The sequence below is a fragment of the Lissotriton vulgaris genome, unplaced genomic scaffold (genome assembly GCF_964263255.1).
Source record: "Lissotriton vulgaris unplaced genomic scaffold, aLisVul1.2 SCAFFOLD_1248, whole genome shotgun sequence".
Classification (NCBI taxonomy): domain Eukaryota; kingdom Metazoa; phylum Chordata; class Amphibia; order Caudata; family Salamandridae; genus Lissotriton; species Lissotriton vulgaris.
The window spans coordinates 182,624-196,583 of record NW_028244393.1 but is presented as its reverse complement, the minus strand read 5'-3'; the positions used below and the strand labels follow the sequence as shown (position 1 = coordinate 196,583).

Below are 13,960 nucleotides of genomic sequence, written 5' to 3'. Positions count from 1 at the left end.
TCCTTCCTAAATTGACCCCTTGTTTGACTGTGGTACAAAATTCCAATGTCCTGAATTCACATGTGATCCCTAACAAGTTCTTCATAGTGGCCAAGGCTTCCTTGCACATGTTTCCATTCATGCTTCCATTTGAGAGTCTGAGGCAGGGGTTGGAACGCAGTCCCACTGCAGTGTATGTGTCGGTGTACTCTGTCTTATTGTATATTGGAAAGCCTTCTTTAGTAGCAGTCCCTAAACTCTGAAAGTTTCATTCTTTTCACCAGTAGAGGTTTTGTCCTGGAAGTGGGGTTGGTAACAGTCCGGTGTATCCCTGTACATATGTTAACTCACAGGGAAGGGCCTTGAGCCCACCGCTGCCTTGGTCACATTGTAGTGAAAGCCAATGTATGTGTCAAATGCTGTTAGTCCAAGCTCAGGGTTCTTCAAGTTGATGAACTCTGGGCAATGATTCAGTTATGATTGAAAGAAAGTAAAAAATAACACTATCCTTAGTCAATATTATTCAAAACCAGGAAAAACAAAAAAAGACATTTCGGATCACAAATATAAGAACATTTTAGTATCATTCCTTTCTAATTGTGCTAAAAAGTATGTAGCACCCATCTCTGATGCCACTGCAGTAACTATTCAGCAGGCTTTTTAAATGCTTAATGATGCTGTATGTACTCCCCCTGCAGTAACCCTAGTTGATAGTGTAACCATTTTCACTATTAAGGGACGTAGACTGATCCTTTCTTCTACTAGCATTAATAAACTGCTCATGTGTTCTCTCTTCTCTTCTATGTGTGTGTCTGTTTCCTGACAGATTTAGTATAAATGTATGTGTACATTGCAATCACAGGTTCTTTGTCTTTTCTGTCCCACAATAGGCACCCCAGAGCTGCACACCCACCACCTCATCCCTTCCTTGACACAGGTGGTATTCCAAGGGGACAGGCTGCCATTCCAGTGTTCTGCCAGCTACCTGGATAACACCACCCACATCCAGTGGTACCACAACAGAGAGCCGGTGGAAGAAGATGAAGAGATGGGGATCATACTGGAGGATAGCATTATCCATGACTGCACATTCATCACCAGGTTGGTAGAGTGCTGGGTGTGAAGATCTTCCCCCTTGCAGCCACTGAAACATCAAGGGCTGTAAAACACAATCACGTTGTTTACAAAACTGAAACTCACTAGCATAGAATTTGGGCCTAAGCCAGAAATCTCTGAATATTTAACATAAATGCAAGACAAAATTAGCTGAGGCAGCCTCCATCCAAAACAGACACATACTCAATGGGAAAAAATATTCTGAAAAATAATTTCCTTTCTTATGAGGCAAATGATTACATCAAATAATTTATTGGCATCTGCCTAGAGTCTGTGGCAGAATACTCACTGCTTTGGGGTGTGGGACAAAAAAGTATGTGATGCGTGAAGGAGATTTTTAAGCTTATCTCACATCTGTGCTCTCTCCTTCACTTGTCTCAAAAGCCACTATCGGAATGTATATTTTTTTCTCCATGTGACCACATAATGTTGTCACATTCTGCAGTTTCATACTCTCATCCTAAATGCCTACTATCGATAGTTCACAGATTGTATTTTTTTCTTGATCAGGAGCTAACAGACAACCCCAGAAGCCAGAGTTTATCTTTGCACAATCTGTTTTCCATCTCTCATAGATAACAGCAGTTGCATGACACCACATCATGCCTTGACAACTACTGATCAGCAAGCATTGTAGTCTCTGTGTGTATATAGTTACCTGATAACCAACAGTGACCATGTGACCTCATATTCACGGCTACCACATTATCAGTTTGTAGAAAAATATTGTTAAGTTACTGGCGAACATGACATTTCAAGCACCAAAAGGCCATAATGTAGCAGTAACAGAAGTAGAGCTGAATGCTACTGCACCAGATTAAATGAATGTAAGTTTTTTGTAGGCCCACATCCTACTTTTTTGTTGCTCTTGAATTTGCTTTCTAGGGTTTTCTCCAATAGTTGCATAATTTATAAGCTATTGGTAGCAACCCTTTCCAGATGTGAAGTGGTTTGTTATCGGACCATTTTATGCTTGTTTTTTTCACTTTTGTATCATTTCTTAAAATCTGCAGCACTGTTCTTTTATCTGTTTTTTACATTTGCTCGGATGTTTGTTAACAAGCATTTAAACTATTCAGATGCAGCATCAGAGGACTGGACACTGCACCGAGAAAATATATATTCAAAAGGTCTTCCACTCAGAGTCAAAGATAAAAAGCTTCAAATTATGCAAAAGATAGCAAATAATTTAGCAAAGAGCTTTATTGTAGCCTAGGATGTGCAGTGACGTAGCAAGGGTGGCGGTCCGCCCTGGGCGGCAGGAGTTTTGGTGTCAGCGGCCTCCTTCTGCTCTTACATGCCGTCACTGGGGTGGCAATGGCCCCCCCTATAAATTGCTGCCATCATTGGCGGTAATCGGCACCCCATCTTACCAGCACCCCGCTCTTTAATGGGGCTGCAGTGGGGTGGCAAACACAGGGACCACCATGGGCAGCCACAGGGCTAGCTACGCCACTGAAGATGTGGATGCAAACTCCAAAGTTTAAATGTGTCTTTTTTGATCCAGGGGGTTGCTGCTTACACTGCTAGTGATTTATCTCCTCATTAACTGTCCAAGGTCTAAACAGGCCAGTGGTCCTTAATGGGGGTTGAGGAAGAATCTGTTACATAGGAAGCTTTGGACCATCATACTACTGAATCACAGCTGCGGCTCGTTCAGGTAAGAATGGTGGTGCCGGGTGGGGAGATTTCGAAAGACGCAGACGAAGGAAAAATATTCATTTAATTTTCTCTCATTGTCGTCTGTCAAATCCCCCCGCCCCACCGCTCTGACCTGCACAGGCCACAGCTGCTGAATCATTCTTAGTCTTTTCTGTGGAGGGTCGGTCGCAACATTGCAGATGAAATATCGACCTGTAACAATATGGCATCCAAAATATTCACTGCCACTGTATCATTAACACAAGTTATGGAGTTTTGAATACAAAATCTATCCTTTTCTATATTGACTAACCTTGATGTGAAGTTTAAAAAAACTAAGGGTCTGTGTTAGAGTTTGGGATTAGGATATAAAGGCAGATAGAATATGATGGAGAGTTGTCTGCTAAACTCTAAATCAGACTTAAAACTTTAATATCCTGCATGTACCTACCATGATGATATACTGGTAGTCAATACTGTTGAGGCAATATTTTTGCATGTCGATATTTCAGCCATGATATTGTGACATTCAACCCATTCTGAACTGTGCCAGGCATGTGACTAACAATCCTCCTGCCCTACACTTCTTTCTGAAGCACATCTACTCTTGGTATATGATTGACACTACCACAGCTGTTGCTGATATAGGATCGTCTTATTCTCTTATTTAATTCAGAATGACTTACGTTGTTTACTGAATTGGGGAACTACATCTAAGTTTTGTTATAGGTCTTCAAAGAGCTACTCCTTATCAGGCTCATGTGCCTCCTCCCTCTTCATACAACTTATTACTTCTTCATCTCAGGTCAGTCGTTATAGCTGATGGCCTTAACTACAGTTAATAGACTATGTACCCTTGTACCGAAGCTATCTGGCACATAATACTCAGAGGGTACCTTCAGAGACGTGTTGAAGGAGTAGTTTCTGTCCTGTAACTCCAGTTCTGTAGTAGGGGTATCTCTGTTATAGTCATAATCTAGTGAATAGTCCCACCCATGTGCGTGGACCCCGGCAATCAAAAATAATCTCTTAAATTGTCAAAATAATGCAGAAACTGCAAAGACACTTAAGAGAGAATTTAAAGACAAATAATGCAGCCTATATCCACAGGCTACACTGTCCAGTACTTCAACTAGAAATTCCACCAAAAATCACCACACACAGCACAGCCTGCTAGTTTCTACCATAGAGAAACCTGCCTCCCCAGTCAAAGACTCAGGAATGATAGAGAGGAAGGTAGGGACAGACAAGCCCCATAGGCTGCCATTATGTGGCTTAAATAGGATACTGTGCCTTTAAGAGAACTTTCCAGAACTTCTCCCAGTATCCCAGAATGCATAGCAGGTCCCTCTACTTCTTTTTGAAGGCGAAGCACGCCAGACCTGTCGCATTCTTGTATGATGAAAAAATCTCCACCGGGGAGGAGGGCGGGCGCTTATGACTATAACAGAGATACCCCTACTACAGAACTGGAGTTACAGGACAGAAACTACTCCTTCTGTAGTAGGGGATCTCTGTGTATAGTCATAATCTAGTGAATAGTAGTAGTAGTATAGCTTTATTTCGATACGGTACATATCATAAAAGCAGTACAAAGAATAAAATCATTACAGAGATGCATAATATAAAATACCGTAGGGAATCATGATAAAAACAGTAATACACAAAATACACATTTAAGCTATCCTTACAGATGTTTACACTAATATCTGGACAAAAAAAGGGCATTACTGAATCAGTAGCTTTCTTGCAGATCTTATACGCCAAGCCCAGCCAAGAAATTTTGCCATGCAGCATGCAAAGAATGGGCGGGCATCAGAGCGCAGTATACGTAGGGCTTCTAGGTGTGATCTTGTTCCCAGACTTCTACACAAGGGCTTTAGCCATTTCAATCTAGGCGCTGCATAGACACTGCACTCAAACAGGAAGTGGGCGACAGACTCAACCCTTGAGTCGCAAAACGGACAAAACGCCACCGTTTGAAAAGGAGGATTCCAAGAGGAAGTTAACGATCCTAGGGGGAGAACACCCACCCTAAATTTAAAGTAGAGTGATCTGTCTCCAGAGCTGTGGATTAGGTCCAGATAGGGTTCCCTGGAGGGGAGATCTTTAACTAATAAGAACTGGGCAACAGATTTGCAATGGTTGGAATTACGCATTCTGTTGTTTTTTACCCATAACCAGTAGGCGTTCTTTAGGAACTGCTTGGGCGGTGCTGTTTTATTGGCCCAGGCATCTCCTAATCCCAGCTCATAGAGCAATCGTTTTACCTCCCTGAACCAGGGTATCTTATTGCAACCTGGGAGAGACAACAGATCTTTCAGGGCATCCGCATAACTACTCAATTCTGGGACATTCCATACCCGGGACCAAAGTAGCAGGGGGCGTAATTTTGCTTGCTCACAAATTGGGTGAGTACCTGCATCCAACAAGAGGGGGATTGTAGGGGTGCTGTGGGGTAGCCTCATCAGATCTTTATGGAAATTATTTTCCAGATGGGCCAAGGTATCGACTCTCTGCGTACCCCACAGTTCAGCGCCATATAGAGCTGCGCTTACAACCCTTGCTCTGTAGATATCTAGCACTGCCCCAATTGGTTTCAACGAAGAGGCTCGTTGTTCCTTGAGCAAGGCACCTGTGACCCTTTTATGAGTCAGAAACACCTCTAGTGAATAGAATGGCAAGCCCATCCCCACACCAAAGCGGCGGTGGAGAATAAATACATAACGCCACTACTGTGCGAACAAATTCCGCAGCGAAGCCTGGCCAACCTGAGCGTCTGCCCTGGCGTCAGTGTCCAGGCAGTAATGCTTAGCAGAGGTATGAACCGACTTCCAAGTGGCTGCCTTGCAGATTTCAGCAATCGGCACGTTACGGAGCAGAGCCGTCGTGGCAGCTTTGCCCCTGGTGGAATGAGCCTTAGGCTTACCTCCTAAGGTCTTATTAGCCTTTTGGTAACACAATTGTATGCAGGACACAATCCACCTAGAGATGGACTGCTTCGAGGTCGCAAGACCCATCCTGACCGACCCATAATTGATGAACAACTGGTCAGACCTACGAATATCCTTGGTTTTATCCAGATAAAATTTCAAAACCCTCCTAACATCCAGGGAATGGAGAGACCTCTCCGCTGGGGATGAAGGGTTCTGAAAAAACGTAGGTAAAGTTATAGTCTGGTTGACATGAAAATCAGAAATAACCTTGGGAAGAAATTTAGGGTGAGTACGCATAACAACCTTAGCAGCATGAAATACAGTATAAGGTTCATTACAACACAACGCCTGAATTTCACTCACCCTGCGGGCCGATGTAATGGCCACGAGGAACGCCGCCTTCCAGGACAGGTGCTGCAACGAAGCCTTATGAATAGGTTCAAAAGGCTCCTTCATCAATCTGGACAGCACCACATTCAATTCCCATGAAGGCGAGGGAAGCCTGACAGGAGGGAATACTTTCTTCAAACCTTCCAGAAAGTCTTTGATCACAGGGATCTGGAAAAAGGAAGTCTGTGAAGGGCATTTCCTGTAGGCAGTCAATGCAGCAAGATGAACCTTAATGGAATGGACATTAAGGCCAGACTGCGCCAAATGTAAAAGGTAAGGAAGGATGACATCTTCCTTGCAGGTCGTAGGATCATGGTTCTTAGACTGGCACCAGATACAAAACCTCTTCCACTTGTAAGCATATGAAGTCCGAGTGGAAGGTCTCTTAGACTCCTTCAGTATGTCCATGCAATCATCGGGCAGATTCAGATGGCCATATTGCACTATCTCAGGAGCCATGCCGCCAAACTCAAAGACGAGAGGTTGGGGTGTAACATCCGTCCCCCGAACTTCGTGAGAAGGTCCGGCCTGCACGGCAACCGAATGTGAGGAAGGAGAGACCGGTGAAGTAGGTCCGTGAACCACCACTGCCTGGGCCACTCCGGGGCGATGAGTATCATCCGAGCTCTGGACCGGGCCACCGCCGGAATCAGGGGAATGGGAGGAAAGGCGTACAGAAAGTTGTTCGTCCAGTTGATCCATAACGCATTCCCCAGAGTCCCTTGTTGGAAGTATCTGGAGGCGAAGTCTCTGCACTTGCTGTTTTCGGTGGTGGCGAACAAATCTACATCTGGAGTTCCCCACCTTGCGAAGACTTCTCCTAGTACTTCGTCGTTTATGACCCATTCGTGGTTTTCCTGCAGCTGTCTGCTCAGTGCGTCTGCCTGAACATTCTGCACACCTGGTAGATGGGTGGCCGTTATCGTCAGTCCTCTGGCCAGGAGCCAGTGCCAGATCGTCTGCGCCTCCTGCGACAGAGTGCGCGATCTCGAGCCCCCCTGCTTGTTGAGGTAATACATCGTGGTGGTATTGTCCGTCTGTACAAGCAGAGAGTTGGTCTGGAAGGACGGAAGAAAGGCCTTCAGCGCCAAGTGAACAGCCCTGAGTTCCAGGAAATTGATGTGATACGTGGCCTCCATCTGTAGAGTCCCGGAGTGCGCTCCCCATCCCAGAAGAGACGCATCCGTCACAACAGTCTGCGTGGGAATGTCCTTGTGAAAGGGAACCCCTCTGAGGAGATTCTCCGCCGAACACCACCACTTCAGAGACTGAAGAGCATGCAGCGACAGTCGAATCTTGTCGTCCCAAGATCCTTTCCTCTGATCCCACTGGTCCTCCAAGCACTCCTGCAACGGTCTCATGTGCAGCCGTGCGTGTGGCGTGTGGCGTCAGGAAGATACAAGAGGCCATCGATCCCAGTAGAGAAGACACCGTCCTCACTGTTGTAGATGGAGTTGTCATAAGAGCCTGAGCCTTCCGAAGGAGTGATAATCGTCGCTCTTCCGAAGGAGACACGCTTGCTGACAGCGTATTGATGGAGGCTCCCAAGTACTGTATGCATTGGACCGGAGTCGGGACAGACTTGGCCATGTTGATGTGCAGCCCCAGCTTGTTCAGGAGAACGCACGTCTTCTGGAAGTGTGCTCGCGCTTCCGAGAAGGAGGATGCCTTGATCAACCAATCGTCCAAGTAAGGGTAGACGAACACCTTGTACTTCCTCAGGTGTGCTGCTACCACCGCCATGCACTTCGAGAACGTTCTCGGCGCAGACTTCCGTCCGAATGGGAGTACTGTGTATTGATAGTGATTGGTGCCGACTTGGAACCGCAGGAACTTCCTGTGTTTGTGTGCAATGGGCACATGGAAGTAAGCATCCTGTAGGTCTATAGCGCAAAGCCAGTCTCCCTGTTGCAACTGAGGGTAAATCTGATGCAACGACAGCATGCGGAACTTTTCTCTGCGAATCCATTTGTTTGCTTGCCGCAAATCCAGAATGGGCCTGAACTCGTTCTTGTCTTTCTTGCGAACCAGAAAGAACCGGGAGTACAGACCTCTTCCTCTCTGAGACAGAGGTACGTCTTCTATCGCCCTTTTCCTTAACAGGACATCCGCTTCCGCCTGAAGCTCGTGCAGCTGAAACCGCGAGCTGACCGGGGGAATAGCTGGAGGAGGGCTGGTGAACCAAAGACTGTATCCATTGCAAACAATATTCAGCACCCACTTGTCCTGAGTAATTTTTCTCCACTCTGCCAGAAAAAATTGGATGCTTCCCCCTACCGGAGTGGGTAACGGATCCGGGGAAGTAAGTTCCTAGGGCCTAGACCCCGCCTGGCCCTTGGGCGCCGGAGCCGACTGCTGGCCTCCCCTGCCCTTCTGCCGCTTCTGGAACGGCTTACGGAACGGCTGCTGCTGTTGCGAGTGCCCCGAAGCCTGTCCTCTTCCTCGGCCTTGTCCGCCGAACCGCCGTTGGAAGGGGCGGTACTGCTTCTTAGTCTCTTTGGGCTTCTCCAGGCCCACAGCCGTCAGCGTTTCGGCCTCCGCCTTCATGCGGGCCATTTCATCATCCGCATGCTTCCCGAAGAGGGTCTCACCGGAGAACGGCAGATTGGCCACCCTCTGCTGTGCGTCCGGTTTCAGGGACGTAAGCCGGAGCCATGCGTGGCGCCGTTGGTTGATTCCGTGGCAAAATCCGTGAGCCGCCAACAGGGAAGAGTCCGCAGCTGCGCTGATTATCTGGTTGGCCACCAGCATCCCCTCACTCAGGACTTCCATGAAGTCTTCACGCTGCTCCAGAGGCAAATGCTCCGCAAAACGCTCGAGGGAGTCCCAGAGGGCGCGGTCATATCGTCCCAACAGAGCCGTGGCACTCGCCGCTTCCATGGAGGTAGCGGAAGTTCCACAGACTTTCCTCCCCGCCGAGTCCATCCACCTTGACTCCTTGTCCGGGGGAACCGTGGAGGTCGGAGTGGTGGCATGCTGCTTGGGGGCCGCCGTGACGATGACGGAGTCAGGCGGAGGCTCCGCTCTCAAAAAGGCGGGATCCGAGTCGGGAGCCCGGTACTTCTTTAATAATCTTGACGGAGCCGCCCTCGTCACCGCCGGGGTGAGAAACAGAGCCATAGCCGGTTCTTCCAGGCCCGGCACCAGGGGCAGGAGAGGACGAGACAGATGCTGCTGATGAAGAGTCTCGAAAATGACCGTCGTCTTTGGCGTAGGCACTGTCAGAGATATGCCTAACTTTGCCGCGCCCCTCAACAGGACGTCCTGAAAAGCCACTAGGTCATCTATCGGGGACACTCTGGTATCCGGCGACCCCGACAGGGTAGGTGAATAATCCCTTGTCCCGGAAGACCTCGTGTGTGAGCGAGATTCGCGCCTCCTATGGCGGTGCCTCGATCTCGTGGATGATCTGCGCCGCGATCTCTCCTTCCGTCCAGAGCAAGAGCGAGACCTGCCAGCTCGTGGGCGCTCCTTTGGTTTACGTGGAGGGGTCTTCCGTGGTTCCTCACGGGGTTTCTTCGGCTCCTCCCGGGGTTTCGGTTTCGGAGTCCCCTTAGGAGGGACAGGCAGGGACGGCAGGGAAGTGGACCTCGGCGGAGGAACCTTCGGCTGCGGTGTGGGCCCATGCGGAGGGACCGGAGGTGGAGGAGGGTCTCCTGAAGGCAGTGGCGGTTTGGGCGGAGGGTCCTCCTTAGGCACGGGGGGAGGAGTCGGAGTCCTGGGCCGAGACGGAGTGTACACTTCCGAGTACACCGAGCCCGGTGACCCTTTAGGCGAGGGGCGCGGAGAGCCATCCCCATCAGCAGGCGACCGCTTCCTCTTGTGTCCTCCACTGGAAGCAGCGTGACTCCTGGGACTAGAGTCCCTTCTGTGCCGTTTTGGAGAGGGTGACCTACTCCTCGACGCTGACCGCTGTCTGCTGGACGCAGAGCGACGCTTCTCCGGCGTCGAATGATGCTTCCTCGACTCCGGCGTCGAACGCCGTCTCCTCGGCGTCGACCCTCTTCTCCCCGACGTCGAACGCCGACCCCTCGACGTCGACCTCCTCTTCCGCGACTTCTCACCTCGCCCTCTCGACGTCGGGCGGTCCGCCCTCTACGACGAACGCCGCCGTCGTCTGGATGTTTCCGACGTCGAAGAGCCCCTCGACGTCGACCGGCGGTGTCGCCTCGACGGCGATCGACGGTGTCACCTCGACGACGACCGACGGTGTCACCTCGACGGCGAGCGTCGGTGCCGCTTCGACGGCGAGCGCCGATACACGTCACTGTGCCTTCGGCGTCGGTAGGAAGATCTCGACGAAGACGATGACGTCGACGGCGGCTTCGACGTCGGCTTCTCCTTCGCCGTCGAGCCATCACGCCGTCTCGACCCGGAGCCCCGGGGAGAAGGGGAGCACGCCGTCGTCATCCCTCTCGACGTCGTAGTCGATGCCATCGACGTCGACGGAGAATGGGACCGTTTGCTGGACTTCCTGCCCCCGGGGAGCCCCCCAGGGGCCTCAGCAGAGGCAGAGGGAACCTTCCCAGGCTGCCCAGACCCACCTGCAGCCCGCAGACGCCTATCCTCCAGGCCAGCCAGCCTGATCTTCAATCTGTCCCTCAAGGTCCGAGCAGAAAGCTGCTGGCAGATTACACAATCCTCAGGGACATGATCTTCTGGAAGGCACACGATGCAGACCTCATGGGGATCACTCTTGGCCTTCTTCCTCTCACATGCTGGGCACTTCACAAAAAGGCCAGGCATTTCGGAGCCCCAAAACACCTAAAACAGCACAAAAGTGAGAAGAGGACACCAAGAAATAAACTGCAACACTTTTAGAATTCAAAAGTGCAAAAACAATTCCAATAAACCCTTGAAAAAGGGAGAGCTCAATGCCAGGGTCCTGTAAGCAGGAGCCGGAAAAAAGAACTGAAAGTAGAGGGACCTGCTATGCATTCTGGGATACTGGGAGAAGTTCTGGAAAGTTCTCTTAAAGGCACAGTATCCTATTTAAGCCACATAATGGCAGCCTATGGGGCTTGTCTGTCCCTACCTTCCTCTCTATCATTCCTGAGTCTTTGACTGGGGGAGGCAGGTTTCTCTATGGTAGAAACTAGTAGGCTGTGCTGTGTGTGGTGATTTTTGGTGGAATTTCTAGTTGAAGTACTGGACAGTGTAGCCTGTAAATATATAGGCTGCATTATTTGTCTTTAAATTCTCTCTTAAGTGTCTTTGCAGTTTCTGCATTATTTTGACAACTTAAGAGATTATTTTTGATTGCCGGGGTCCACGCACATGGGCGGGACTATTCACTAGATTATGACTATACACAGAGATCCCCTACTACAGAACTATTGCATTTTATTGAAATATTTAAGCAGTGCTTACTACCTCTATGTGGAGTGCAGCAGTGCTTGTTTATATGGGTGGCATGCCACACTGAATAGAGTGTGTGGTTGGAAGTGTGTTGTTTTTGTTTTGAGCCTATGTGAGAAGTAGTTCCATGTTGTGCATGATGACCACAGAGATGTGGTTATTGTATTATGGGATGTAGATCTTAGCGGTTTGAATGATGAAGAAGTGTAAGAGATAAGCATGAAGTTGATGGCTTTCAGTAAGCTGCCAACTTTGAATAGATGCCTTTATGGCATTTCTTATGATCACAGTCCTCGTAGCGGCATTGCTTCGGGATGTCCATTCTAGGTTATTGTGTTTAAAGTTTAGCATCTTGAGCAGGCAAAGGGTAGAAGGAGATCTGCTGGGATGGACCTTGTTAACATCAGCTCATATCTGATTGTCATTGTGAGATGTCTAGAAGCAATGATAATATGTAGCTTGTTTGGACCTGCTGTGGTGGGCTTAATTATATTTAGGGCTCCTGGTTTTATGGTATATATTTTTGGACATTTCCATCTCTGGTTATCCATATTTATTTTTGGTCATTGTAGCTGTATGTATCCATATTTATTTTGTGCATAGTGTAAAAAATGTAGAATCAATGTGTATATTTCCACAGTTATTTAACCAACAAATGTTTACTCGCCAATTACAATTAATGCAGTAATTGGAACACACTTCCATCACAGAACAGCTTAATCAGCTGTACTATTGCAGGTATGTAAGTTTATTAGGTTTTTTGATTTTTATTTTACATCCCCTACCTATCAATCTTCACAGCTATTGACCTAGCACTCATGGCTGGTAGTAGTGAGTGAGTATAATCCAGAAGAAAATGTATTTTCCATATTTATCCATATGTACAAATAAATACTGACAAGAAAACAAATAGTGTTTTTACTGTATTTATCTGCGAGAATCAGTAAAAATGGAAAACTGGAAGCATTAATGATATTCCTGTTAGCCACTGGCATGTGAAAGATCTCTTGGGTTACTATGTGCCTATTCAGTTTGTGATGTGTGATTTATTACTGTGGACTGGTACAGTACTGGGTGATGGACATGACCCATAGCGGTTTTGCCTTATGTGCCGTGAAAGCAGTGGCGGCTGGTAGGAAACAATGGTGGAGGCGGAGGGAGATAGGTGGTTGTGAATAAAAAAAAAAAAAACCTTACCTGTTGGTCGCATCGTAAGCCGCCACCTCTTCTCCACTTCTCCTCAATCGCAGAAAGCACCCAGGCTCCCCCAAGCCAATCACAGTGCTACAATACAGCATAATGATTGGTTCCCCTAAGCCAATCACGAAGCTGCAATGCAGTGTTGTGATTGGTCTGAGCACCGTGGTTTGGCACTCAGACGGGAACAGGCAGCCTGTGCATATTCCCCACCCAGGCTGTAATGCAGCCTGGGTGGAGAACATGCAAAGTGCAGATGACTGTTTGGCCAGGCCAAGAAGGCCGGCCAAACAGTCAAGTGCACGTAGAGTGCGCTTAATAGCTCTCGGCCTGGCTCCTGCTCTGGCCAGCGCCACCTCTCCCCGCACCAAGGAATGGAAAAATAAAATGATAATAACGTTCCGCTATTATCAGTTTATTTTTCCTCTGCACTACTCTTAAAGCAGTGGGGTGACACTCCGCTGCCTTAGCGGAGGAGCCCCCCCGTGTGAAAGTGTTGAGCAGCAAAACTGAATTATTATCTGTATGAATTGACTTCCTGATTGCGAAATGTTAAGGTGTTAGTGTGGGCGAGGAGTAGTATATATTGTATTGTATTGCATTTGTGTAGGGCGTACTAAACCGGATGAGACTTTGAAGCACTTTGTGGCGGACAGTATGCTGATCTAGAGCCCAATGCTAGTGTTTTTTTCAGTGGTTAGTGGGATTGGTCTGGTGCGCTTAAGGAAATCATTCCATGTATTTACTCCAATTTCTATGTGGTAGATTAAATTAGTTGGAATTTGGTGCACTCTTTAGTGGTGGGGGTATGTGAATTCATGCCAATGATTGGCGGTAATAATAGATTAGCTACTGGAGATTATTTGTGTGGTTGCAGGGATATGACTTTTAAAGGAGCGGCTGTGATCCTTGAAATTAGGTGTGAGCAATTTTCTGAAATGCAGTAGTAGGGATTAAGGTGAAAATGCATGTGATTTAGCGGAGGCATACAGAGGATGGAAATTAAGGGGAGTGTTCGTTTGAAATTAAAAGGAAAGGCAATAATCGAAATGTTTAACTCAATTTTCACAAAAATATAAAGAATACATTTTCAGATTTAAAGCAAATGGAGGATACAAAACTGTAGAAAGAAGCGCCTGTATTTGCATATGAAAAAGTGTTATATTAGCTACTTTTGACTAGCATTAGAATCTGGAGGATGGTCTATCTCCTTAAAGGCTGCTGCTAGCCCACCTATTAAGCAACCAAGTTGGACACCGTCTCCGACCACACCCTCTGCTCAAGATTCCATAACGCTGGCATCAGTGACAAAGCCCTAGAATGGATCTGCTCTTTCTTCACCA

General features: G+C 47.8%; 1 protein-coding gene across 1 annotated transcript in view; it reads left to right on the top strand.

The window, feature by feature from the left end:
• ADGRA2 (adhesion G protein-coupled receptor A2) overlaps nucleotides 1-13,960 on the top strand; it is a 451,371-nt gene that overhangs the window by 354,332 nt on the left and 83,079 nt on the right. The window contains exon 7 of the mRNA XM_086948811.1: nucleotides 870-1,080. Within this exon, the coding sequence (XP_086804937.1) occupies nucleotides 870-1,080 (211 nt within the window). The remainder of the gene's footprint in view (nucleotides 1-869; nucleotides 1,081-13,960) is intronic.